Below are 24341 nucleotides of genomic sequence, written 5' to 3'. Positions count from 1 at the left end.
AGTGAGAATAGATACAACAAATTGCGCTCCTGGTATGGAACTCCATACAGCAGCAGCACATATTAGGAATTCTGGAACAGAGATTAGTAGGTTCCATCTGTAGAAAATTCATAAAATCTACCCTGAGGTGTTGACTGTCAAACAAATTTACCACAGCAGCCAAACATGCCAGTGTGGCCATGAAAATTTTGAAGCAGGCATTGAGGCTGCCTAGAGTTATCCCACGAAGGTGCTCATCATAGGCAGTCCCTCGGAATCAAGGAAGACTTGCTTCCATTCCCAAAGTGAGTTCTTTGATGGCTGAACATTCTAATACGAGAGCCACAGACCCTGTCACAGGCGGGACAAACATTTGTCGAGGGAAGGGGTGGGTGGGGCTGGTTTGCCGTGCGCTCCTTCCGCTGCCTGCACTTGACCTCTTCACGCTCTTTACGTTGAGACTCGAAGAGCTGAACGCCCCCCCGGATGCACTTTCTCCACCTCGGGCGGTCATCGGCCAGGGTCTCCCAGGTGTCAGTGGTAATGTCGCACTTTACCAGGGAGGCTTTGAGGGTGTCCTTGTAACATTTCTACTGCCCACCTTTGGCTCATTTACCATGAAGGAGCTCCACATAAAGCATTTGCTTAGGGAGTCTCGTATCTGGCATGCGAACTATGTGGCCTGCCCAGCGAAGCTGATCGCATGTGATCAGTGCTTCAATACTGGGGATGTTAGCCTGGACGAGGACACTGATGTTGGTGCACCTGTCTATGGAGCATCCTCCTCCGTTTCGGATGCCCCCAAAAGTTTGTCAACATCCTTCGCCTGCTTCACGACGACATGCAGGCCATGATCCTTACCAACGGATCCATTACAGACCCAATTCACGTCCGGACTAAGATGCTATGGCCACTTTAATATGTAGAAATTACTGTCAGCAATATTAGCAGGCAAATGCTTAATGCATGCTTATAAAAGTTCCATTTTACATTACATAAGCCTCCATTAAAACTGCAGAATGGAAGAATGTCACAAGAATATATTAATATCGGCAACAGTAGTTTCTCTCTAATCCAATTCATATAGAGGCTACATTTGTTAGGTTGCTATACAGCAGGCTGCTGCTGATCTATTTTACGATGCAATCCATTCTCTGTTGTTAAGGTCTCAAACAGTTAAACAGTAGAAGGAATTAGCCCCCAATAATCCAACAATTTTACCATCCTAATAACTGCCGCGAGTAGTTCCACTTACTTATAATTATTCTAATCAGCAAGTTCCTGTCAAATGGGCTGAAAGCATTTCCTAAATGATGGATCTACTTGGTTGCTGTAGACTTACTTCAGGTGTCAGTGGAGGAATGATAAATTATATAGATAACTAAATAGTAGTGTAGATCCATTATAAAACATTCTTTTCTTTGCACCCAGCATTGCTTTTACCAGTAATTAAATCCTAGAAGAAAAGCTCAAATAACATGTGACTAAAATTTAAATTCCCCCTAAAAATAAACACCACTTGAAATTCTATGCTGAATTGTGAATGGTGGAAACACAACACAGCGACTGCTAATGTTAGATTTGAAGCCAGAGCAGCATCTACTGCCAGACAGTTAGTAATTGATCATCTTGTGTTTCACCATATTGAGTTCTGCATTTTGTGTTTCAACATCTCCAGCCAATTTTCTAACAGCCTTATCGAACTACGTACAAGATGCACTGTTTTGCATATATGAAATAAGAACCTGCATTTATATAGCCTTATCGCATCTCTTGAAACACCCCAAAGCACTGCATACACTGAATTACTTTGAAGTGTAGTCACGGCTGTTATATAACAAATGCAGCAGCCATTTTGTGCACAGCAGGGTCCCACAAATCGAAATGAGATGAACAGTTAATGTATTTTTGGTGGTATTGATTGTGGGAGGAATATTGGGCACCACACTGGGAGATGTCTTCTACAAATAGTGCATTCTGACAGGGTCTCAATGCAACATTTTATTCCCTCAGTACAACACTGAGTATTGTGGTAGAAATACTTCTTCTTCTTTCTAAGGCAGTCCCCCGGAGTGGAGGATGACTTGCTTTCACATTAAAATGAGTTCTAAGGTGACTGATGAGACCAATGCGGATCTACAGTTTCTGTCACAAGTGGGGCAGACAGTGATTGGAGGGATGGGTGGGTGGGTTGCTTGGTTTGTTGTACGCTCCTTCTGCGGTTTGTACTTGGCTTCCACGTGCTCCTGACGAAGAGACTCAAAGTATTCGGTGCCTTCTCGAATGCTTCTCCTCCACTTTGATCGTCTTGGGCCAGGGATTCCCAAGAGTCGGTGGAGATTTTCCTTTTTGTCAAGGAGGCTTTGAGGGTATCCTTGAAGTGTTTTCTCTGCCCTCCTGGGACTCGCTTGCCGTGACATAGCTTGGAGTAGAATGCTTGTTTCGGGAGTCTAGTATCGGGCATGTGGACAATGTGGCCAATCCATCGGAGCTGATCAAGTGTGGTCAATGCCTCGTGTTGGGGATGTTGGCCTATCCTGCCAGTGAATTTGCAGGATTTTGCAGAGGCAGCGTTGGTGGTACTTCTCCAGTGCTTTGAGATGCCTACTGTACATAGTCCATGTCTCTGAAGCATATAGGAGGGCAGGTATCACTACTGCTCTATAGACCATGAGCTCGGTGCCGGGTTTGAGATCCTGGTCTTCGAACAGTCCTCCTCAGGTGACCACTGGCACACTGAAGGCGGTGTTGGACTTCGTCGTTGATGCCTGTCCTTGCTGATAGTAGGCTCCCAAGGTATGGGAAGTGGTTCACATTGCCCAAGGTCTCGTCATGGATCTTAATAATCAGGGAGCAGTATTATGTGGCAGGGGGCAGGTTGGTAGAGAACCTTTGTCTTACAAATGTTTAATGTAAGGCCCAGAGTCTCATATGTTTCAGTGAAGCTGTCGACGAAGATTTGGAGTTCGCCATCAAAAATGAGCTAGTTTGGCATTTCAGAAATTCCCCTTAAGGGCTAAACGAACACCTCATGACCCTTCAGCTCACTCTAACCTGGAACCGATAAGCTCCGGTGATCAGTGCGTATGCCCCAACCCTAGTAGCTACAGATGAGGCCAAAGAGGAATTCTACTCCAGCCTTGAACAATCCATGTCCCAACTCCTCATGGAGACGGCATTCTTCTTCTGGTTTGCCTTTCCAGAGGAAAGTGTATTCACCACATTGTTCCTTGAGCTGACCTTCTCCTGCCCGCCGTGTCTCGCTCAGGGTGGCGATGTCGATGTCGAAGCGTCTATGTTCCCGCGCAATGATAGCGTTCCGGTCTGTCGATGTTGGGGTTCTCCATGAGGGTCCTGATGTTCCAGGTTCGAACTTCATTTTAAGGAGTGGAAGCTGCCTGTGCGTGAATTCTTTCATCAGCAAGACAATTACAAGGCCTCATGGCAACACCCTCATTCCAGGCACTGGTATCTGCTAGAGTACATCATCGTCTGAGCAAGGGACCACAATGATGTCCGCATCACTCGTGCCATGGCAGGAGCTGATGATTGCCAGACTGATCATTGCCTGTTATCCATCAATGTAGCCGCAAACAGCAATGGCAATAGAAATGCTGCCGCAGAAAAATCAAGCTGAAACACTCAAAGACCCTGCAAAGTAAGCCCTATTCAGCCAATGCCTCAGAGCCAATGACGATTTGCAATGAACCAGAGTTGCAAAGTGTCCATAGTGCATGGTCTGCCCCCAAATCCACCATAATTAGCACCTGTGAAGAGACTCTTGGTTACTCTACCAGAAAACATCAAGACTGGTTCGATGAGAATGACTAAACATAGAAACATAGAAACATAGAAAATAGATGCAGGAGTAGGCCATTCGGCCTTTCGAGCCTGCACCACCATTCAATATGATCATGGCTGATCATGCAACTTCAGTACTCCATTCCTGCTTTCTCTCCATACCCCTTGATCCCGTTAGCCGAAAGGGCCACATCTAACTCCCTTTTGAATATATCTAACGAACTGGCCTCAACAACTTTCTGTGGTAGAAAATTCCACAGGTTCACAATTCTCTGAGTGAAGAAGTTTCTCCTCATCTCGGTCCTAAATGGCTTATCCCTTATCCTTAGACTGTGATCCCTGGTGCTGGACTTCCCCAGCATCGGGAACATTCTTCCTGCATCTAACCTGTCCAATCCTGTCAGAATTTTATATGTTTCTATGAGATCCCCTCTCATTCTTCTAAATTCCAGTGAATGTAAGCCTAGTGGGTCCAGTCTTTCTTCATATGTCAGTCCTGCCATCCCGGGAATCAGTCTGGTGAACCTTCGCTGCACTCCCTCAATAGCAAGAATGTCCTTCCTCAGATTAGGTGACCAAAATTGTACACAATATTCAAGGTGTGGCCTCACCAAGGCCCTGTACAACTGCAGTAAGACCTCCCTGCTCCTATACTCAAATCCTCTTGCTATGAAGGCCAGCATGCCATTTGCCTACTTCACCACCTGCTGTACCTGCATGCCAACTTTCAATGACTGATGTACCACGGACTCGGGTCTCGTTGCACCTCGCCTTTTCCTAGTCTGTCACCATTCAGATAATATTCTGCCTGCATGTTTTTGCCACCAAAGTGGATAATCTCACATTTATCCACATTATACTGCATCTGCCATGCATTTGCCCACTCACCTAACCTGTCCAAGTCACCCTACAGCCTCTTAGCATCCCCCTCACAGCTCACACTGCCACCCAGCTTAATGTCATCTGCAAAGTTGGAGATATTACATTCAATTCCTTCGTCCAAATCATTAATGCATATTGTAAATAGCTGGGGTCCCAGCACTGAACCTTGCAATATCCCACTAGTGACTGCCTGCCATTCCTCAAGCCACGTATTCATCTTAACTATCCTGCTATTTCCACTCTGACTAGCACGTGGCACTGGTAGCAATCCTGAGATTACTACCTTTGAGGTCCTACTTTTTAATTTAACTCCTAGCTCCCTAAATTCAACTTATAGGACCTCATCCTGTTTTTTACCTATATCGTTGGTACCGATATGCACCACAACAACTGGCTGTTCACCCTCCCCCTCCTAGGGGACTAGGGCATCCAGGAGCTAATAAACCACAAACGCAAGGCATTTTTGAATTGGAAACAATATCACAACTCGAGCGAAAGAAAGCAGACCTACAGAGAACTGAAGGCCGAAGTCCAACAAAAACATGTGACCTAAAGAACAGATGGTGGGTTGGAAACATGCAGGAGATCCAGCAACTAGCCGACAATCACGACATGCATGGATTTTTTAGCGCAGTCAAGACCACCTATGGTAGAAATAAGAGTGATGTTAACAGCGCTCACCGTTATTTACATGGAAATCAGACAGCAACTTCCAGCGACTGCACAGATGCAGCCAAATGCGGAAATCAGGAAGTTGCTGTCCGAGATACCCTGCTCCTCCAAAAGATAATGGTGTCTCACCAAGAGACTCACTATTCAAATTTGTTGAACACATGAAGTTGCTGTACTTACCTGATAAATATATGAACTAAACTCACCAGAAAAAGCTAGGGCATGTCCATTTCAATGTAAGTACCCTTTTAACGGCATGATAAGTCTTAATTACTGTCAACCAACCTCTCGGGCACTGAAAGTTAACTTTTACAAGTGTAGACCCACAATCCTTCAGAATTCACTATTCTAACAGACTATCCTGGTTCAGACTTAGCACTGCTCGATAATGATTCTTCAGTCTGATTAGTTAAGGCGATACACAGGTGCTTGCCCAGTTTACAAAGGTCCCAGATCCCCTGTAGAGGGTGCTCTGCTTTTTCAATAGTATTAGGCAGTCCCTTGTATTGAGGATGACCTGCTTCCACACCAAAAAGGGATGAGTTCACAGGTGTTACAATGCGGGACCTGACATTCTAGGTCCCGAACTACATATTGAAGGGTGGAAGATGCCTGTGCGTGGATTCTTTTAAAGTGGGGTGGCTGTTGCACACCACACGGGCTTGACAGAGCTAGGTCTTGATCCAGTGTTAACAAAGACGATTAGAGACCATCATCATCATCATCATAGGCAGTCAGGCTAACCGGTCTATAATTACCCGTTTTCTCTCTCCCTCCTTTTTTAAAAAGTGGTGTTATATTCACTACCCTCCAGTCCATAGGAACTGATCCAGAGTCGATAGACTATTGGAAAATGATCACCAATGAATCCACTATTTCTAGGGCCACTTCCTTAAGTACTCTGGGATGCAGACTATCAGGCCCCGGGGATTTATCGGCCTTCAATTCCATCAATTTCCATAACACAATTTCCTGCCTAATAAGGATATCTTTCAGTTCCTCATTCTCACTAGACGCACTGTCCCCTAGTACATCCAGAAGGTTATTTGTGTCTTTCTTCGTGAAGACAGAACCAAAGTACTTGTTCAATTGGTCTGCCATTTCTTTGTTCCCCATTATAAATTCACCTGAATCTGACTGCAAGGGACCTATGTTTGTCTTCACTAATCTTTTTCTCTTCACATATTTATAGAAGCTTTTGCAGTCAGTTTTTATGTTCCTGCAAGCTTCTTCTCGTACTCTATTTTCCCCTTCTTAATTAAACCCTTCGTCCTCCTCTGTTGAATTCAAAATTTCTCCCAGTCCTCAGGTTTGTTGCTTTTTCTAGCCAATTTATATGCCTCTTTCTTGGTTTTAACACTATCCTTAATTTCCCTTGTTAGCCACGGTTGAGCCACCTTCCCTGTTTTATTTTTACTCCAGACAAGGATGTACAATTACTAAAGTTCATCCATGTGATCTTTAAATGTTTGCCATTGCTTATCCACCGTCAACCCTTTAAGTATCCTTTGCCAGTCTAGTCTTGCCAATTCACGCCTCATACCAGTGAAGTTACCTTTTCTTAAGTTCAGGACCCTAGTTTCCGAATTAACTGTGTCACTCTCCATCTTAATAAAGAATTCTACCATATTATGGTCACTCTTCCCCAAGGGGCCTCGCACAACAAGATTGCTAATTAGTCCCTTCTCATTACACATCACCCAGTCTAGGATGGCCAGCTCTCTAGTCAGTACCTCGACATATTGGTCTGGAAAACCGTCCCTAATACACTCCAGGAATTCCTCCTCCACTGCATTGCTACCAGTTTGGTTAGCCCAATCAATATGTAAATTAAAGTCGCCCATGATAACTGCTGTACCTTTATTGCACACATCCCTTATTCTTTGTTTGATGCTGTCCCCAACTCACTACTACTGTTGAATAAATACTTTGGTTCTGTCTTCACTAAGGAAGACACAAATAACTTTCCGGAAATACTGGGGACCGAGGGTCTCACAAGAACGAGGAACTGAAGGAAATCCTTATTAGTCAAGAAACTGTGTTCGGGAAATTGATGGGATTGAAGGCTGATAAATTGCCACGGCCTCATAGTCTGAATCCCAGAGTACTTAAGGAAGTGACCCGAGAAATAGTGGATGCATCCAACATGCTATAGACTCTGGATCAGTTCCTATGGATTGGAAGGTAGCTAATGTAACCCTACTTTTAAAAAATGAGGGAGAGAGAAAACAGGGAATTATAGACCGGTTAGCCTGACATCAGTAGTGGGGAAAATGTTGGAATCAATTATTAAAAATTTAATAGCAGCACATTCGGAAAGCAGTGACAGGATCGGTCCAAGTCAGCATGGATTTATGAAAGGGAAATCATGCTTGACAAATCTTCTAGAATTTTTTAAGGATGTAACTAGTAGAGTGGACAAGGGAGAACCAGTGGATGTGGTGTATTTGGACTTCCAAAAGGCTTTCGACGAGGTCCCACACAAGAGATTAGTGTGCAAAATTAAAGCCCATGGTATTGGGGATAATGTATTGACGTGGATAGAGAGAAAGCAAAGAGTAGGAATAAACGGGTCCTTTCAGAATGGCAGGCAATGATTAATGGAGTACCGCAAGGTTCAGTGCTGGGACCCCAGCTATTTACAATATACATTAATGATTTGGACGAAGGAATTGAATGTAATATCTCCAAGTTTGCAGATGACACTAAGTTGGGTGGCAGTGTGAACTGTGAGGAGGATGCTAGGAGGCTGCAGGGTGACTTGGACAGGTTAGGTGAGTGGGCAAATGCATGGCAGATGCAGTATAATGTGGATAAATGTGAGGTTATCCACTTTGGTGGCAAAAACAGGAAGGTAGAATATTATCTGAATGGTGACAGATTAGGAAAAGGGGAGGTGCAACGAGACCTAAGTGCCATGGTACATCAGTCATTGAAAGTTGGCATGCAGGTACAGCAGGCGGTGAAGAAGGCAAATGGCATGTTGGCCTTCACAGTGAGAGGATTTGATTTTAGGTGCAGGGAGGTCTTACTGCAGTTGTACAGGGTCTTGGTGAGACCTCACCTGGAATATTGGGTACAGTTTTGGTCGCCTAATCTGATGAAGGACATTCTTGCTATTGAGGGAGTGCAGCGAAGGTTCACCAGACAGATTCCCGGGATGGCAGGACTAAGGATAAGAGGTAAGCCATTTAGGACCGAGATGAGGAGAAACTTCTTCATTCAGAGAATTGTGACCATGTGGAATTCTCTACCACAGAAAGTTGTTGAGGCCAGTTCGTTAGATATTTATTCAAAGGGGAGTTAGATGTGGCCCTTGCGGCTAGTGATCAAGGGGTATGGAGAGAAAGCAGGAATGGGGTATTGAGGTGAATGATCAGCCATGATTGTATTGAATGGTGGTGCAGGCTCGAAGGGCCGAATTGCCTACTCCTGCACCTATTTTCTATGTTTCTATGTGATGTCACTCTTTATCAGGGAGGCTTTGAGGGTGTCCTTGTAGTGTTTCCTCTGCCCACCTTTGGCTCCTTTGCCGTGAAGGAGCTCCTCATTGAGCACTTGTTTTGGGAGTCTCGTGTCTGGCATGCAAACTATGTGGCCTGCCCAGCGAAGCTGATTGACTGTGGTCAGCGCTTCAATGCTGGGGATGTTCGCCTGGACAAGGACACTGATGTTGGCGCGCCTGTCCTCCCAGTGGATTTGCAGGATCTTGCGGAGACATCATTGGTGATATATCTCCAGCGACCTGAGGTGTCTACTGTACATGGTCCACGCCTCTGAGCCATGCAGGAGGGCGGGTATTACTACAGCCCTGTAGACCATGAGCTTGGTGGTAGATTTGAGGGCCTGCTGTTCGAACACTCTTTTCTTCAGGCGGCCGAAGGCTGCACTGGAGCACTGGAGGCAGTGTTGAATCTCCGCATCAATGTCTGCTTTTGTTGACAAGAGGCTCCCGAGGTATGGGAAATGTTCCACGTTGTCGAGGCCCATGCCATGGATCTTGATGACTAGGGGTTAGTGCTGTGCGGCGAGGACAGGCTGATGGAGGACCTTTGTCTTACGGATATTTAGCGTAAGACCCATGCTTTCATATGCCTTCGTAAATACATCGGCTATATCCTGGAGTTCCGATGTTGTCCGCGTTTAGTAGCTCAATGACAGTGGTTGGGGTGATCTTGGACCTGGCCTGGAGGTGGCGTAGGTTAAACAGCTTCCCACTGGTTCTGTAGTTTAGTTCCACTCCAGCGGGGAGCTTGTTGACTGTGAGGTGGAGCATGGCTGCGAGGAAGATTGATAAGAGGGTTGGAGCGATGACGCAGCCCTGTTTGACCCCATTCCGGACGTGGATTGGGTCTGTAATAGATCCACTGGTAAGGATCACGGCCTGCCTGTCGTCTTGGAGCAGGCGAAGGATTTTGACAAACTTTTGGGGGCATCCGAAACGGAGGAGGACGCTCCATAGATCCTCGGGGTTGACAGTGTCAAAGGCCTTTGTATGGTCGAAGAAGGCCATGTATAAGGGCTGGCACTGCTCCCTGCATTTTTCCTGCAGCTGTCGCAGGAAAAGATCATGCAAAGATCATGTCCATTGTGCCCCGTAGGGGATGAAATCTGCACTGTGATTCCGGGAGGATCTCCTCGGCCACATGGAGAAGATGGTTGAGGAGAGCTCTACGACAACTTTCCCAGTGGCTGACAGCATGGAGATTCCCCTGTCGTTGCTGCAATCGGACTTGTCCCCCTTTTTAAAGATGGTCACGATCACTGCATCTCTGAGATCTCCGGCATTCTCTCCTCCCTCCAGATGAGAGAGATGAGGTCATGTATCCACGCCAACAGCGCCTCTCCGCCATACTTTAGCGCCTCAGCAGGGATTCCATCCAATCCCGTAGCCTTGTTGTTCTTGAGCTGTTTTATGGCTTTTCCTACCTCATTGGGGTTTCATTGGGGTTTCATTGAGGTGGTGGCGGGTCACATGCTGCGGGATGGATTCGAGAACACTCGAGTCAAAGGCAGAGTCTCGATTGAGGAGATCTTCAAAGTGCTCCTTCCAGCGGGCCTTGACAGCCTCAGTGTCTTTGATGAGTGTTTCCCTGTCCTTGGCCAGCAGTGGGGTGGGGCCTTGGGAGTTTGGACCATAGTTGGCCTTGACTGCGATGAAGAATCCTCGCATATCGTGGCTGTAGGCCAGTTGTTGTATATCCTGTGCTTTCTCCATCCACCACCTGTGAAGGGTTGCAAAATTCGTGGGAGAACCCCCACAGTGTTTGGACTCAATGGAAAGGAAATTTAATTTGGAATTATCTACCAGAAAGTTTGAGATCCTAAAGTGCACATGGAAGAAACTACGAACTTTAATCGAATTTGGGATTTTACAAAGCAGATTGAGTTTGTGTGGGCAGGACTAAGAACTAAAGGAACTATCCTTTAAAGAAGCCAGTTTAAGTATTGAAGTTGTCTGGGGTATTGAAACTAAAGTAAATTGTCTGGAGAATTGTGGATACTCGAAAACCCTTCTCCCCAGGAGACATTAACATAGCAACAATTAAGCCAGAGATAGCTAACCATCATCCTGACCTGGAAAACCATTCCAGCACATACATAATAACAATAGCATATTCAGCCCGCATGAAAAAAACCCAAGCACAGACAGACATTGCAAATATCAAAGCTAATATTTCCATCAAGAAACAGATTTAGAAGATCAACACATCCGAGACAGGGTAACATTTAATGAGCCAGCCAAAATATGTCAAAGAAATATCAAGCCCGCCAAAAATTAAACAAAGAATCCGGGCTGATTTGGCGCATAGATTAGACAGCTCCAAAGGTATAACTGCTTTAACAAAGGGAATGCTACTGCTTCAGAAGACACTGCTAGGGATGCTTGGCAGAAGGTATGCACACAGCAGCATAGCATCATAAAGATCAAGAAGGTAGCGAGACCACCGCAGCAGTTTTAACTAACTTCTCCAGCCTCGACGTCCTGCCGTCGAAAAGGAAGGAAGAGCATCACCATTGCGGCAGCAAGCGACCACAGCCAACGTGGTACCACCAAAAGCACCACGATCGACCAACTTCTAAACAAAACTCTGCAAGAAAGAAACTGAAGAATCGAAAGTTTCCACTCTACACTCTAGGCCTGACTACCAACAGGTGAAAACATTATCTAAAAATACTTTGAAACCTATTTCTAATGAAAGAAAACGAGTAATTACCCCATAAGTCCAAAACGCGCCCTACCGCATCAGCGGACACCACCCAATTGAAGATTGCGCAGTAAGAAGTCTTCTCCGACGTTCGGGGTTTGGCAAGCAGAACCTACAGAATCCAGCGAACCCCGAAATCGCGAACCACCGCTAACTACCAGTAAAGGATTGGTAAGCAAAGTCCCTGTTTGCCCTGGAGTCTAATCTAGTCAGTGTTAGGTATTGGGAGGTGGGAGGTGTATTATTCACTGTAACCCCTTTGAATGTGTGATGTCCTGTTCTTTATTTGAGTAATTCTAAGTTTGACATTGTATTTTCTTGTCTTTAATAAAAACCAAAGTTTTTTTGCACCAAACCAGTTGTCTCTTACACTTTATCACGTCCCCCAAATAAATCCAGAGTCAAGAACCCAAGGGAGCGGGAGCGATTCGAACCGCTCAGAAGGTCAGAGGTGAACCTGACCCCAAGACCACCCCCTACACCTGTTCTTTAGGTCCCGGGTTTTTTGTTGGACCTCAGCCTTGAGCCGTCTGTAATGTTGCTTTGCTGCTCCCAAGTTGGGTTGTTGCTTGAAGCTTAGAAATGCTCTGCGCTTGCGATCTATTAGTTCTTGAATCTCCTGATCATTTTCATCAAACCAATCCTGGTGTTTTCTGGTTGAGTGACCAAGTGTCTCTTCACAGGCACTGGTTATAGAGGCCTGGAGGGCAGACCAAGAGTTGTGGGTATTCAGCATGTCAGGGTCATCAAGGCACGCCAGGTTAGCTGTGAGGCGCTGGCTGTATAGGGCTCTCTTAGCTGGGTCTTTAAGTGCCCCAGCATTGACTTTTTTGCGACACTGTTCTGCTGTCCCCTCTGCTTTGGGGCTATGATGGATCGGATTAGGCGGTGGTCCTTCCAGCAGTCGTCAGTTCCTGTCATGGCGCAGGTGATGTGCACATCCTTGCGATCCCGCTTGGACAATGACATTTCGAGCAGGTGCCAGTGTTTGCAGCGAGGGTGTTGCCACAATGCCTTGTATTTGTCCTTCTGACAGAACTGGGTGTCGATGATGAGGAGTTCATGTTCTCGACATTTTGTCAGGAGTAGGCTACCGCTGGAGTTGGCTTTCCCTACCCCCTCTCTGTCAATCATGCCTCTCCAGAGGGCTGTGTCTTTGCCGACCCTGGCGTTGAAGTCACCTAGGAGGATCAATTTGTCGCCCGCAGGGACGCAGGACAGGGATGTTTCAAGGTTGGAATAAAAACCCTCTTCGGTCTCATCCATTGCATCGAGTGTTGGGGCGCATGCACTGATGACTGTGGTGCATTGGTTCCAGTATAGGATGAGTCGGAGAGTCGGAGAGTCATGAGGCGTTCGTTAACCTTGCAGGGTGAGTCTTTGAGGCGGTCGACCAGCTCATTTTTGATGGCAAAACCGACTCCGTGAAGGCGGCGTTCTACCTCTGGTTTTCCTTTCCAGAAAAAAGTGTAACCTCCACCGTGTTCCTTGAGCTGGCTTTCCCCTGCCTGCCAGGTCTCGCTTAGGGCAGCGACATCGATGTCAAAGCATCTAAGTTCCTGGGCAACTATGGTGGTGCGGCGTTCTGGCCTGTTGCTATTGGAGTTGTCCATGAGGGTCCTGATATTCCAGGTCCCAAACTTCATGTTAACAAAGTGGACGATGCCTGTGCATGAGTTCTTTTAACGTGGGGTGGCTGCTGCACACCGGCAACCACACAGGCTTAGCTGAGCAAGGTCTTTGTCCAGTGGCAAGGGGGTCTAAGGTGACTGGAGACCATGCACTGCTGTATGAGCCTAATTGCCTACGGCGAGATGTTGGCCGCAAGCTCGGCGCCGAGTAGCGCCCTTGATGGTAGTTGGCCCGAGGCTTGGTTGGGGGCAGGCATTAGGAAGGTCAGTTGTCCGCTGGAGTTCCGAGGGATGTTTTAAAAGTGTCTTCCAAAGTTTTCCAAAGTTATTTAAAAGTTTCTCCAGAGGTTTCAAAAGAAAAATTCTCCAAGTTGTTTAAAAGTTTAAAAGTTTTCCCAAATTGTTTAAAAAGTTTCTCAAGTTAATTAAAAGTTTAAAAGTAGATTAAAAGTTAATTAAAAGTAGATTAAAAGTCTAAAATGTAAGTCAGTAGTAGGTTACTCCCCTAACTGATGTCCGAGTCTGCCCCTTCAGATGCAGGTAGAGCAGTCTTTGGCAGGGCCCTAGGGGAGGTACAGCCCATCATTGGGCCAGGCCGGCTGGCTGGCTGGCTGAAGAATCCCAGAGTGCGAAGCTGGGCCGGGCCCTCTAGCTGAAGGGACCTGGAGTGAGAGGCTGGGTCAGACCGGCTGGCCAAAGGGACCCGGAGTGCGTCGTTGGGCCGGGCCGACTGGCCAAAGGGATCTGGAGTGCGAGGCTGGGTCAGACCAGCTGGCCGAAGGGACCTGGAGCGCCTTGCTGGGCAGGGCCGGCTGGCCGAAGGGACCAGGCTCTACTGCACAGACCTAGTGCACATACATGCTCCTACTAGCTATAGATCGCAGTGTGGGCTGACCCGTGCTGGCCCTGAGCCCTCGCCTCTTCTGGGCCCCGAATCCTCGCCTCTCCTGGGCCCCGATCACGACGCTCCTGGGCCACGATCTCTCACCACTCCTCTGCCCCGATCAAAAATGGAGCAGTCACTAACAGGACATCAATTAATCTCCTTTTATCTTGGAGACATCAAATATCGACACACCGTTATTTAAAATATCAAAATATTAAACTCCAGCCTAGTTGAAGGGTTATTAACATCAGCAGAAACAAACACCAACTAACAGAATGAACCCGATTCAGTAGGGATGTGAATAACAGCAGCAATAACAGCAGAATCCAACCCCTGCAGTCACTTGTGAGCTCGCTGGTGTCTCAGCACGTTGGGTGACTGAGTGAATCCCTTCCCACACACTAAGTAGGTGAACGGTCTCTCCCCAGTGTGAATTCGCTGGTGTTTAGCAGGTCGGATGACCGAGTGAATCCCTTCCCACACTCTGAGCAGGTGAACGGTCTCTCCCCAGTGTGAACTCGCTGGTGTGTCAGCAGGTGGGATGACTGAGTGAATCCCTTCCTGCACTCAAACCAGCCTCAATAGATGGCTGACAGCAACTTCCAATGTAAAGACTCATTGAAAGTCTATGGGCAAATGCAAGTGTAACTTCGCCACTGACTGCAAAATCCGGTTAAATTTGCCCAAGCCTTGGAGTGGAGCTTGAATCTTCTGACACTGAGGCAAAAGTACTCAGCTGGTCTTAGCTGACATTTACTAATCTCCCTTCTTTAGAACCATCTGTCTCATGAAGGAAAGATTTTATTTGTAACAAAACCATAAACCCATTTATAAAGAATGTAAATCAATTGGTGACCACCAGCTATGATGATAATGCTGGGCTTGTCCAGGGTTGAAGCAGAGTAATTATTCCTTTTTTTTTAAATTTGTCCTTTTTTTTAATCTTTGCAGTTTATTTCTTGCTTCTATTTAGTGGGTTAATTATAAGGGGAAATGTAGGTTATAGTTGGAAATGTTCTTAAACAGTTTCACATATTATTAGAATATTTGCAACGCTGATGTTCTATATGTCGGCGGATCTCAAACTTTCTTTGTATAATTGAACATATTTTCTTGTCTGTGGTTCAATCTAAACAATAATGCACATCTCATTTTTGAACAATAAATATATTTTTGATTCTGTTGCACATGGAGTAGAGATAAAATTTCCACAATTAGCAACATCACACTCTGTAATAATCTGTAGTACCTCTCTGATCGGAATTGTCGATTTCTCCTCTTTCTCCGTAATAATCAGAATTAATCAAGCAAAGGAGAGATAGGGACAACTGTAACTTTCTCTCTTTTGCCTGGATTGCATTATCTAACCGAGAGTTGGGTTGAATGGAACTGTACATTATTGTGACTACTGATATTTAAAATAAAATGGGCTGCGATGTCATCCAATGGCACCAGTATTCACAACCATTCTTAAACAGTTCACATGTTAAAAATGCAGTTACAGGTGACAGGAGACACTACAGTATAAAGAATCATAGAAATTTACAGCATGGAGGAGGCCATTTCGGCCCACCGTGTCCGCACCGGCCGGCCAAGAGCTATCCAGCCAAATACCACTTTCCAGCTCTTGGTCCTTATGTAAGGTTACTAATCTTCAGATAAGCACAGAAGGAGACCATGAACTAAAAATTGGTTAATACAAGCTTTTGGAATTAAACTGGACAATGGGAGCAAAAAGGCACTAGTCTTAGGTCAGGTGGTGACTCATCCCAATTAAGGACATTCTGTGGTCAGGAACCAAAACTGACTTTATGCATAACAACAATGGGGTTGTTACATGAGGCCCTGAACTTGATTGACCAGGGTGGGGAAAAACAAGATGACTGGAGATGCCAAGTCTGCATAAAGACCGGACAACGAAGGAATCACCACAGGTGCACATTTTTGGGGAACGAGGTGTTAAGATGGGGAGTCATTTTAAGTCTCGTAGACTCCATGTGCAAACTGGGAACAGAAGAGTCCATTATTGCAGTCAATCAACCAGGATCACCACAAAGCAACATATCGATACAATCACTTTAGCAGAAACCGCAGTGGCGGGAGATCAGTCAAAACATGGAGCTAGAAGCAGCTCAACACACAGGACACACACAGGAGAAGTAGAAGGACATGTAAGAAGAAGCAGATGGACACAGGTCAAAAGAACGAACAGACGATCGGACGGAAGGACATGTAGTACGGAACGCACATGAAAAGAACAGCACTGTAGAGAATGGCCAGAAGAATAACCAACCGGTCACAGAACTTCCAAGCTACAACCAGGCAGGGTGATTGTATGTCTCTCGTCGATTTCTCTCAGAAGTCTAGTTCTGTAGTTTTAGTTAATTTTTCTGCGTAATAAAACTGACACTGGGTTAAGCCTAAATTTTGTGCCATGTGCTGTCCTTTTCCCCTATAAGTTCCGAGATCAAAGAATCAGGGTAGAGTGTAAAACAAATACACGCCCTACACTTAGCCTTGCAGGTTACGGCATTTCAAGTGCACATCCAAGTATTTTTTTAAAGTGGTGAGGGTTTCTGCCTGCATCACCCTTTCAGGCAGCGAGCTCCAGACTCACCTCTGGGTAAAATTCTTTACCCTCAAATCCCCTCTAAACCTCCTACTTTAAATCTATGCCCCCTGGTTGTTGACCCCTCTGCTAAGGGAAATAGGTCCTTCCTATCCTCTGTATGTAGGCCCCTCATAATTTTATACACCTCAATAAGGTCACCCCTCAACCTCCTCTGCTCCAAAGAAAACAAACCCAGCCTATCCAAGTTCTTCATAGCTAAAATTCTCCAGTCCAGGCAACATCCTCGTAAATCTCCTCTGCACCCTCTCTAGTGCAATCACATTTTTCCTGTAATGTGGTGACCAGAACTGCACACAGTACTCTAACTGAGGCCTAACTAGTGTTTTATTCAGTTCAAGCATAACCTCCCCGCTCTTGTATTCTATGCCTCGGCTAATAAAGGCAAGTATTCCATATGCTTTCTTAACCAACTTATCTACCTGGCCTGCTACCTTCAGGGATCTGTGGACGTGCACTCCAAGGTTTCTTTGTTCCTCTACACCTCTCAGTGTCGTACTATTTAATGTGTATTCCCTTGCCTTGTTAGCCCTCCCCATTTCTCCAGATTGAATTCCATTTGCCACTGTTCTATCCACCTGACCAGTTCATTTATATCTTCCTGCAGTCTACAGCTTTCTTCTTCATTATCAACCACACAGCCAATTTTTGTATCATCTGCTAACTTCTTAATCATAACCTCTACATTCAAGTCTAGATCATTGATGTATACTACAAAAAGCAAGGGACCTAGTACTGTGCCCTGCGGAACCCCACTGCAAACAGCCTTCCAATCACAAAAACACCCATCAACCGTTACTCTTTGCTTCCTGCCTCTGAGCCAATTTTGGAATCAACTTGCCACTTTGCCTTGGATCCCATGGGCTTTTACTTTTGTGACCAGTCTGCCATGTGGAACCTTATCAAAAGCCTTGCTAAAATTCATATACACTACATCAAATGCACTACCCTCATCGACCCTCCTTGATACCTCCTCAAAAATTCAATCAAGTTAGTCAGACATGACCTTCCCTTGACAAATCCATGCTGACTGTCCTTGATTAATCCATGTTTTTCCAAATGAAGATTTATCCTGTCCCTCAGAATTTTCTACAATAATTTTCCCACCACCGAGGTTAGGCTGACTGGCCTATAATTACTCGGTCTATCCCTTTCTCCCTTTTTAAACAAAGGTACAACATTAGTGGTTCTCCAGTTCTCCAGCACCACACCTGTAGCCACAGAGGATTGGAAAATATATATAATAATTCAGGAAGTAGCATTGGCAGCATCTCCTGAATTAAACTGTTGCAAAGTCAGGCGAGTATGTTAAAACATGGTCATTTCTTTTATATGCTATATTATAAATATAATCCTACCAGCATCTTCAATAGAGAAGTAGAAGATGTCGCTTGTGGCATTGTCACCTTCACGCAGAACATAGGAAATCTTCATGTCATCGATATCAGCTGTTAAAATAGAATTTGCAGACAATGAATAATTTGTATGGTGTGTTACCAAAAAAATGTCAATAATACCATCCTAAACAAATCAAACCGCTGGTTACATGTTCCACCAGATTGCCTCCATTCTTGCACATGCAGCTTAGCCATATGAATTACAGCTATGTGAACAAAACACGACAGTTAGGAAGTATATACCATCGGCTATTTTCTATCTGTCTTGGGTGCATGGTGCATATTATTGCACTTTGCCTAACTACGGTGAACAGCAATAGCATTTAACAGTGGAGACTGCACCAACTTAACTGGGATATGTTTCTGTACCTTGTTAGCGGTTTCCTCACATTCTCATGGCATTTACATCAGTGGTGTAGTGTTAGGCAGTCCCTCCTATCATAGACATAGACATAGAAAATAGATGCAGGAGTAGGCCATTCAGCCCTTCTAGCCTGCACCGCCATTCAATGAGTTCATGGCTGAACATGCAACTTCAGTACCCGCTTCCTGCTTTCTCGCCATACCCCTTGATCCCCCTAGTAGTAAGGACCTCATCTAACTCCCTTTTGAATATATTTAGTGAATTGGCCTCAACTACTTTCTGTGGTAGAGAATTCCACAGGTTCAAAACTCTCTGGGTGAAGAAATTTCTCCTCATCTCGGTCCTAAATGGCTTACCCCTTATCCTTAGACTGTGACCCCTGGTTCTGGACTTCCCCAACATTGGGAACATTCTTCCTGCATCTAACCTGTCTAAACCCGTCAGAATTTTGAACGTTTCTATGAGGTCCCCTCTCATTCTTCTGAACTCCAGTGAATACAAGCCCAGTTGATCCAGTCTTTCTTGATAGGTCAGTCCCAACATCCCGGGAATCAGTCTGGTGAATCTTCGCTGCACTCCCTCAATAGCAAGAATGTCCTTCCTCAAGTTAGGAGACAAAAAACGTACACAATACTCCAGGTGTGGCCTCACCAAGGCCCTGTGCAACTATAGCAACACCTCCCTGCCCCTGTACTCAAATCCCCTCGCTATGAAGGCCAACATGCCATTTGCTTTCTTAACCACCTGCTGTACCTGTATGCCAACCTTCAATGACTGATGTACCATGACACCCAGGTCTCGTTGCACCTCCCCTTTTCCTAATCTGTCACCATTCAGATAATAGTCTGTCTCTCTGTTTTTACCACCAAAGTGGATAACCTCACATTTATCCACATTATACTTCATCTGCCATGCATTTGCCCACTCACCTAATCTATCCAAGTCACTCTGCAGCCTCATAGCAGCCCCCTCGCAGCTCACACTGCCATCTGCAAATTTGGAGATACTACATTTAATCCCCTCGTCTAAATCATTAATGTACAATGTAAACAGCTGGGGCCCCAGCACAGAACCTTGCGGCACCCCACTAGTCACTGCCTGCCATTCTGAAAAGTACTCGTTTACTCCTACTCTTTGCTTCCTGTCTGACAACCAGTTCTCAATCCACGTCAGCACACTACCCCCAATCCCATGTGCTTTAACTTTGCACATTAATCTCTTGTGTGGGACCTTGTCGAAAGCCTTCTGAAAGTCCAAATATACCACATCAACTGGTTCCCCCTTGTCCACTTTACTGGAAACATCCTCAAAAAATTCCAGAAGATTTGTCAAGCATGATTTCCCTTTCACAAATCCATGCTGACTTGGACCTATCATGTCACCTTTTTCCAAATGCGCTGCTATGACATCCTTAATAATTGATTCCATCATTTTACCCACTACTGAGGTCAGGCTGACCGGTCTATAATTCCCTGTTTTCTCTCTCCCTCCTTTTTTAAAAAGTGGGGTTACATTGGCTGCCCTCCACTCGATAGTAACTGATCCAGAATCAATGGAATGTTGGAAAATGACTGTCAATGCATCCGCTAATTCCAAGGCCACCTCCTTAAGTACTCTGGGATGCAGTCCATCAGGCCCTGGGGATTTATCGGCCTTCAATCCCTTCAATTTCCCCAGCACAATTTCCCGACGAATAAAGATTTCCCTCAGTTCCTCCTCCTTACTAGACCCTCTGATCCCTTTTATATCCGGAAGGTTGTTTGTGTCCTCCTTAGTGAATACCGAACCAAAGTACTTGTTCAATTGGTCTGCCATTTCTTTGTTCCCCGTTATGACTTCCCCTGATTCTGACTGCAGGGGACCTACGTTTGTCTTTACTAACCTTTTTCTCTGTACATATCTATAGAAACTTTTGCAATCCGCCTTAATGTTCCCTGCAAGCTTCTTCTCGTACTCCATTTTCCCTGCCCTAATCCAACCCTTTGTTCTTCTCTGCTGAGTTCTAAATTTCTCCCAGTCCCCGGGTTCGCTGCTATTTCTGGCCAATTTGTATGCCACTTCCTTAACTTTAATACTATCCCTGATTTCCCTTGATAGCCACGGTTGAGCCACCTTCCCTTTTTTATTTTTACGCCAGACAGGAATGAACAATTGTTGTAGTTCATCCATGCGATCTCTAACTGTCTGCCATTGCCCATCCACAGTCAACCCCTTAAGTATCATTCGCCAATCTATCCTAGCCAATTCACGCCTCATACCTTCAAAGTTACCCTTCTTTAAGTTCAGGAACATGGTCTCTGAATTAACTGTTTCATTCTCCATCCTAATGCAGAATTCCACCATATTATGGTCACTCTTCCCCAAGGGGCCTCGCACAATGAGATTGCTAATTAATCCTCTCTCATTGCACAGCTCCCAGTCTAAAATGGCCTCCCCCCTAGTTGGTTCCTCGATATATTGGTCTAGAAAACCATCCCTTATGCACTCCAGGAAATCCTCCTCCACCGTATTGCTTCCCGTTTGGCTAGCCCAATCTATGTGCATATTAAAGTCACCCATTATAACTGCTGCACCTTTATTGCATGCACCCCTAATTTCCTGTTTGATGCCCTCCCCAACATCATCACTACTGTTTGGAGGTCTGTACACAACTCCCACTAACGTTTTTTGCCCTTTGGTGTTCTGCAGCTCTACCCATATAGATTCCACATCATCCAAGCTAATGTCTTTCCTTGCATTAATCTCCTCTTTAACCGGCAATGCTACTCCACCTCCTTTTCCTTTTATTCTATCCTTCCTGAATGTTGAATACCCCTGGATGTTGAGTTCCTAACCCTGATCATCCTGGAGCCACGTCTCTGTTATCCCAATCACATCATATTTGTTAACATCTATTTGCACAGTTAATTCATCCACCTTATTGCGGATACTCCTTGCATTCAGACACAAAGGATGAGGATGACCTGATTCCACACCAAAATTAGATGAGTGCACAGGTGTTTCAATGAGGGACCTGACAATCTCGGTCCCGAACTACATACTAAAGAGTGGAAAATGCCTGTGCATGGATTCTTTTAACGTGGGGTGGTATTACACACCAGCCACTACACAGGCTTGACAGAGCTAGGTCTTGATTCAGTGGCAAGGATTAACCAAGACGATTGGAGACCAAGCTCTGCTGCACAGACCTAGTGCGCACGCATGCTGCTACTATCCACAGATCACAGTGTGGGCTGGCCCGTGTTGCCCCTGGGCCCTCGCCTCTTCTGGGCCCCGAACCCTCGCCTCTCCTGGGCCCCGATCACGATGCTCCTGGGCCCCGATCTCTCACTGCTCCTCTGCCCCGATCAAAACTGGAGCAGTCAGAAACAGGACATCAATTAGTCTCCTCTTATCTTGGAGACATCAAATATCAACACTGTTATTTGAAATATCAAAATAGTAAACTCCTGCCTAGTTGAAGGGTTATTAACATTAGCAGAAACAAACACCATCTAACAGAATGAACACAATTCAGTAGGTTGTGAATAACAGCAGCAATAACAGCAGAATCCAAACCCTGCAGTCACTTGTGAACCAGCTGGTGTCTCAGCAGGTTGGATGACTGATTGAATCCCTCCCCACACACTAAGCAGGGGAACGGTCTCTCCCCAGTGTGAACTCGCTGGTGTGTCAGCAGGCTGGAAGAGTGAGTGAATCCCTTCCCACACTCAGAGCACGTGAACGGCCTCTGACTGGTGTGAACTTGCTGGTGTTTCACCAGGTTGGATTCACTTTCGATCAGTAGTGCAACTGTCAGCTGCAACTCCAGCACAATTCATCGAAAATGTTCACAAAAACATTTTACTAACCAATTGACAGTAAACTTAAGTTTAACTGAAATTTAAGTTTTTTTTTAAAGAGGCGTTTTCCCTCAGCGGCAATGTGGCCACATAGGGCATCGGTGCTCTAGTATGCAGTGCCATGGAGTGGGAAGATGTGGGTTTGAACTTATGGCTCTCCCCAAGGTCTGGTTCCCATTTTAGCTATGTCATGCAAGGAGGAACTAAGTGGAGACCAGGGACTGCACAAGGAAGAAGAGTAAAAGGGAAGATTAGTTATCAGTGCTACACTTGCACACCTCTTAAAAAAGTTAAACAGAACTGTTCCAAGAGCATGTCACATGCCCGTTCTGTCAGTCAGAAGAATAGTATCTAACATGGGAGCAACTGGGAAAAGAGAAGGGCAGAAAAATGGAAGGTAAATTCAACCTTTTGCCAAATATTCTGCACATACCATTCTACAATCTACCTTTGTAAACATGCATTTTATTTCATCACCAGTTAAAGGATGTTATTCGTTTTCGTTCAATCAGTGCATTCTTGCCAGGATAACTGTACTCTAAAGCCATTCAAAGAACTTTGATTCAAGCTGATATGAATCATCCACTTTACTTTTGATACAGTGCACCTACAGCATGTAAGCAAACCCAATAATGTTGTCCTTTTACAAATGCGCTTCAAGAAGTGGAGTGGATGTTGAGAGAATTGAAAAATAAATAACGATACATTGAATTTCTATCATCATCATAGGCAGTCCCCCGGAGTCAAGGAAGACTTGCTTCCACTCCTGAAGTGAGTTCTTTGGTGGCTGAACAGTCCAATACAAGAGCCACAGACTGTCACAGGTGGGACAGATAGTCATTGAGGGAAGGGGTGGATGGGACTGGTTTGCCGCACGCTCTTTCCGCTGCCTGCGCTGAGACTCGAAGTGCTCAACGCCTTCCCGGATGCACTTTTTCCACTTAGGGCGGTCTTTGGCCAGGGACTCCCAGGTGTCAGTGGGGATGTCGCACTTTATCAGGGAGGCTTTGAGGGTGTCCTTTATAACGTTTCCGCTCCCACCTTTGGCTCGTTTGCCGTGAAGGAGCTCTGCATAGACCACTTGCTTTGTGAGTCTCGTGTCTGGCATGCGAACTATGTGGCCTGCCCAGCGGAGCTGATTGAGTGTGGTCAGTGCTTCAATGCTGGGGATGTTAGCCTGGACGAGGACACTGATGTTGGTTTGCCTGTCCTCCCAGGGACACCTTGTGGAGACACATAGACACAGAGACACTCGGGGTTGGATTTCTGTGGAGGTTTTCCAGCTTGCTCATAACTCCGGTGGAAGAACCACGGAAATAGAAACATAGAAACATTGAAATTTTACAACGCAGAAGGAGGTCATTTCGGCCCATTGTGTTCGCGCCGGCCGACAAGGAGCTGCACGGCCCTCGGTCAGCAGCCCTGAAGGTTACATATTAACCTATGAACAATGAACAATGGCGGAAAGGTAAAGAGCACCCAGCCCAACCAGACCGCCTCACACAACTGCGACACACCTTATACTGAAATATTCTACACTCCACCCCAACTGGAGCCATGTGATCTCCTGGGACAGGTAAAAAACAGATAAAAACCCAGGCCAATTTAGGGAAAAAAATCTGGGAAAATTCCTCTCCGACCCATCCAGTCCAGGAGATCAACCTGGTCATATTCGATTTCCTGCAGTACTGAGCATCATATCTGCGCTGGCCAACAAGAGGTTATCCAGTCTAATCCCAATTACCAGCTCTAGGTCCATAACCCTGCAGGTTACGGCGCTTTAAGTGTCCATCCAACCATCTCTTAAAAGTGGTGAGCGTTTCTGCATCCATCACTCTTTAGGGCAGTGAGTTCCAGATGCCCACAACCCTCTGCGTAAATAAGCCTCACCCCCCCGCCACAAATCCTCTCTAAACCATTCACCAACCACCTTAAAACAATGCCCCCTCATAATAGACCCCTCAACCAATGGCAATAGGCCCTCACTATACACTATGTCCAAGCCCCTCAATATTGTGTACACCTTAATGCGGTCTCCTCTCAACCTCC

The 24341-nt window shown here is 45.7% G+C and overlaps 1 protein-coding gene across 5 annotated transcripts in view; it reads right to left on the bottom strand.

The window, feature by feature from the left end:
• The window catches only part of LOC139247335 (FRAS1-related extracellular matrix protein 2-like), a 531243-nt gene that overhangs the window by 489917 nt on the left and 16985 nt on the right, over positions 1–24341 (bottom strand). For all 5 annotated transcript variants that reach the window (XM_070871607.1, XM_070871617.1, XM_070871627.1 and 2 more), the window contains exon 2: positions 18048–18137. In XM_070871607.1, the coding sequence (XP_070727708.1) occupies positions 18048–18137 (90 nt within the window). The remainder of the gene's footprint in view (positions 1–18047; positions 18138–24341) is intronic.

This window comes from Pristiophorus japonicus, chromosome 2, assembly GCF_044704955.1.
Source record: "Pristiophorus japonicus isolate sPriJap1 chromosome 2, sPriJap1.hap1, whole genome shotgun sequence".
NCBI classification, from domain to species: Eukaryota; Metazoa; Chordata; class Chondrichthyes; family Pristiophoridae; genus Pristiophorus; species Pristiophorus japonicus.
This window is presented reverse-complemented; position numbering and strand designations above follow the sequence as displayed.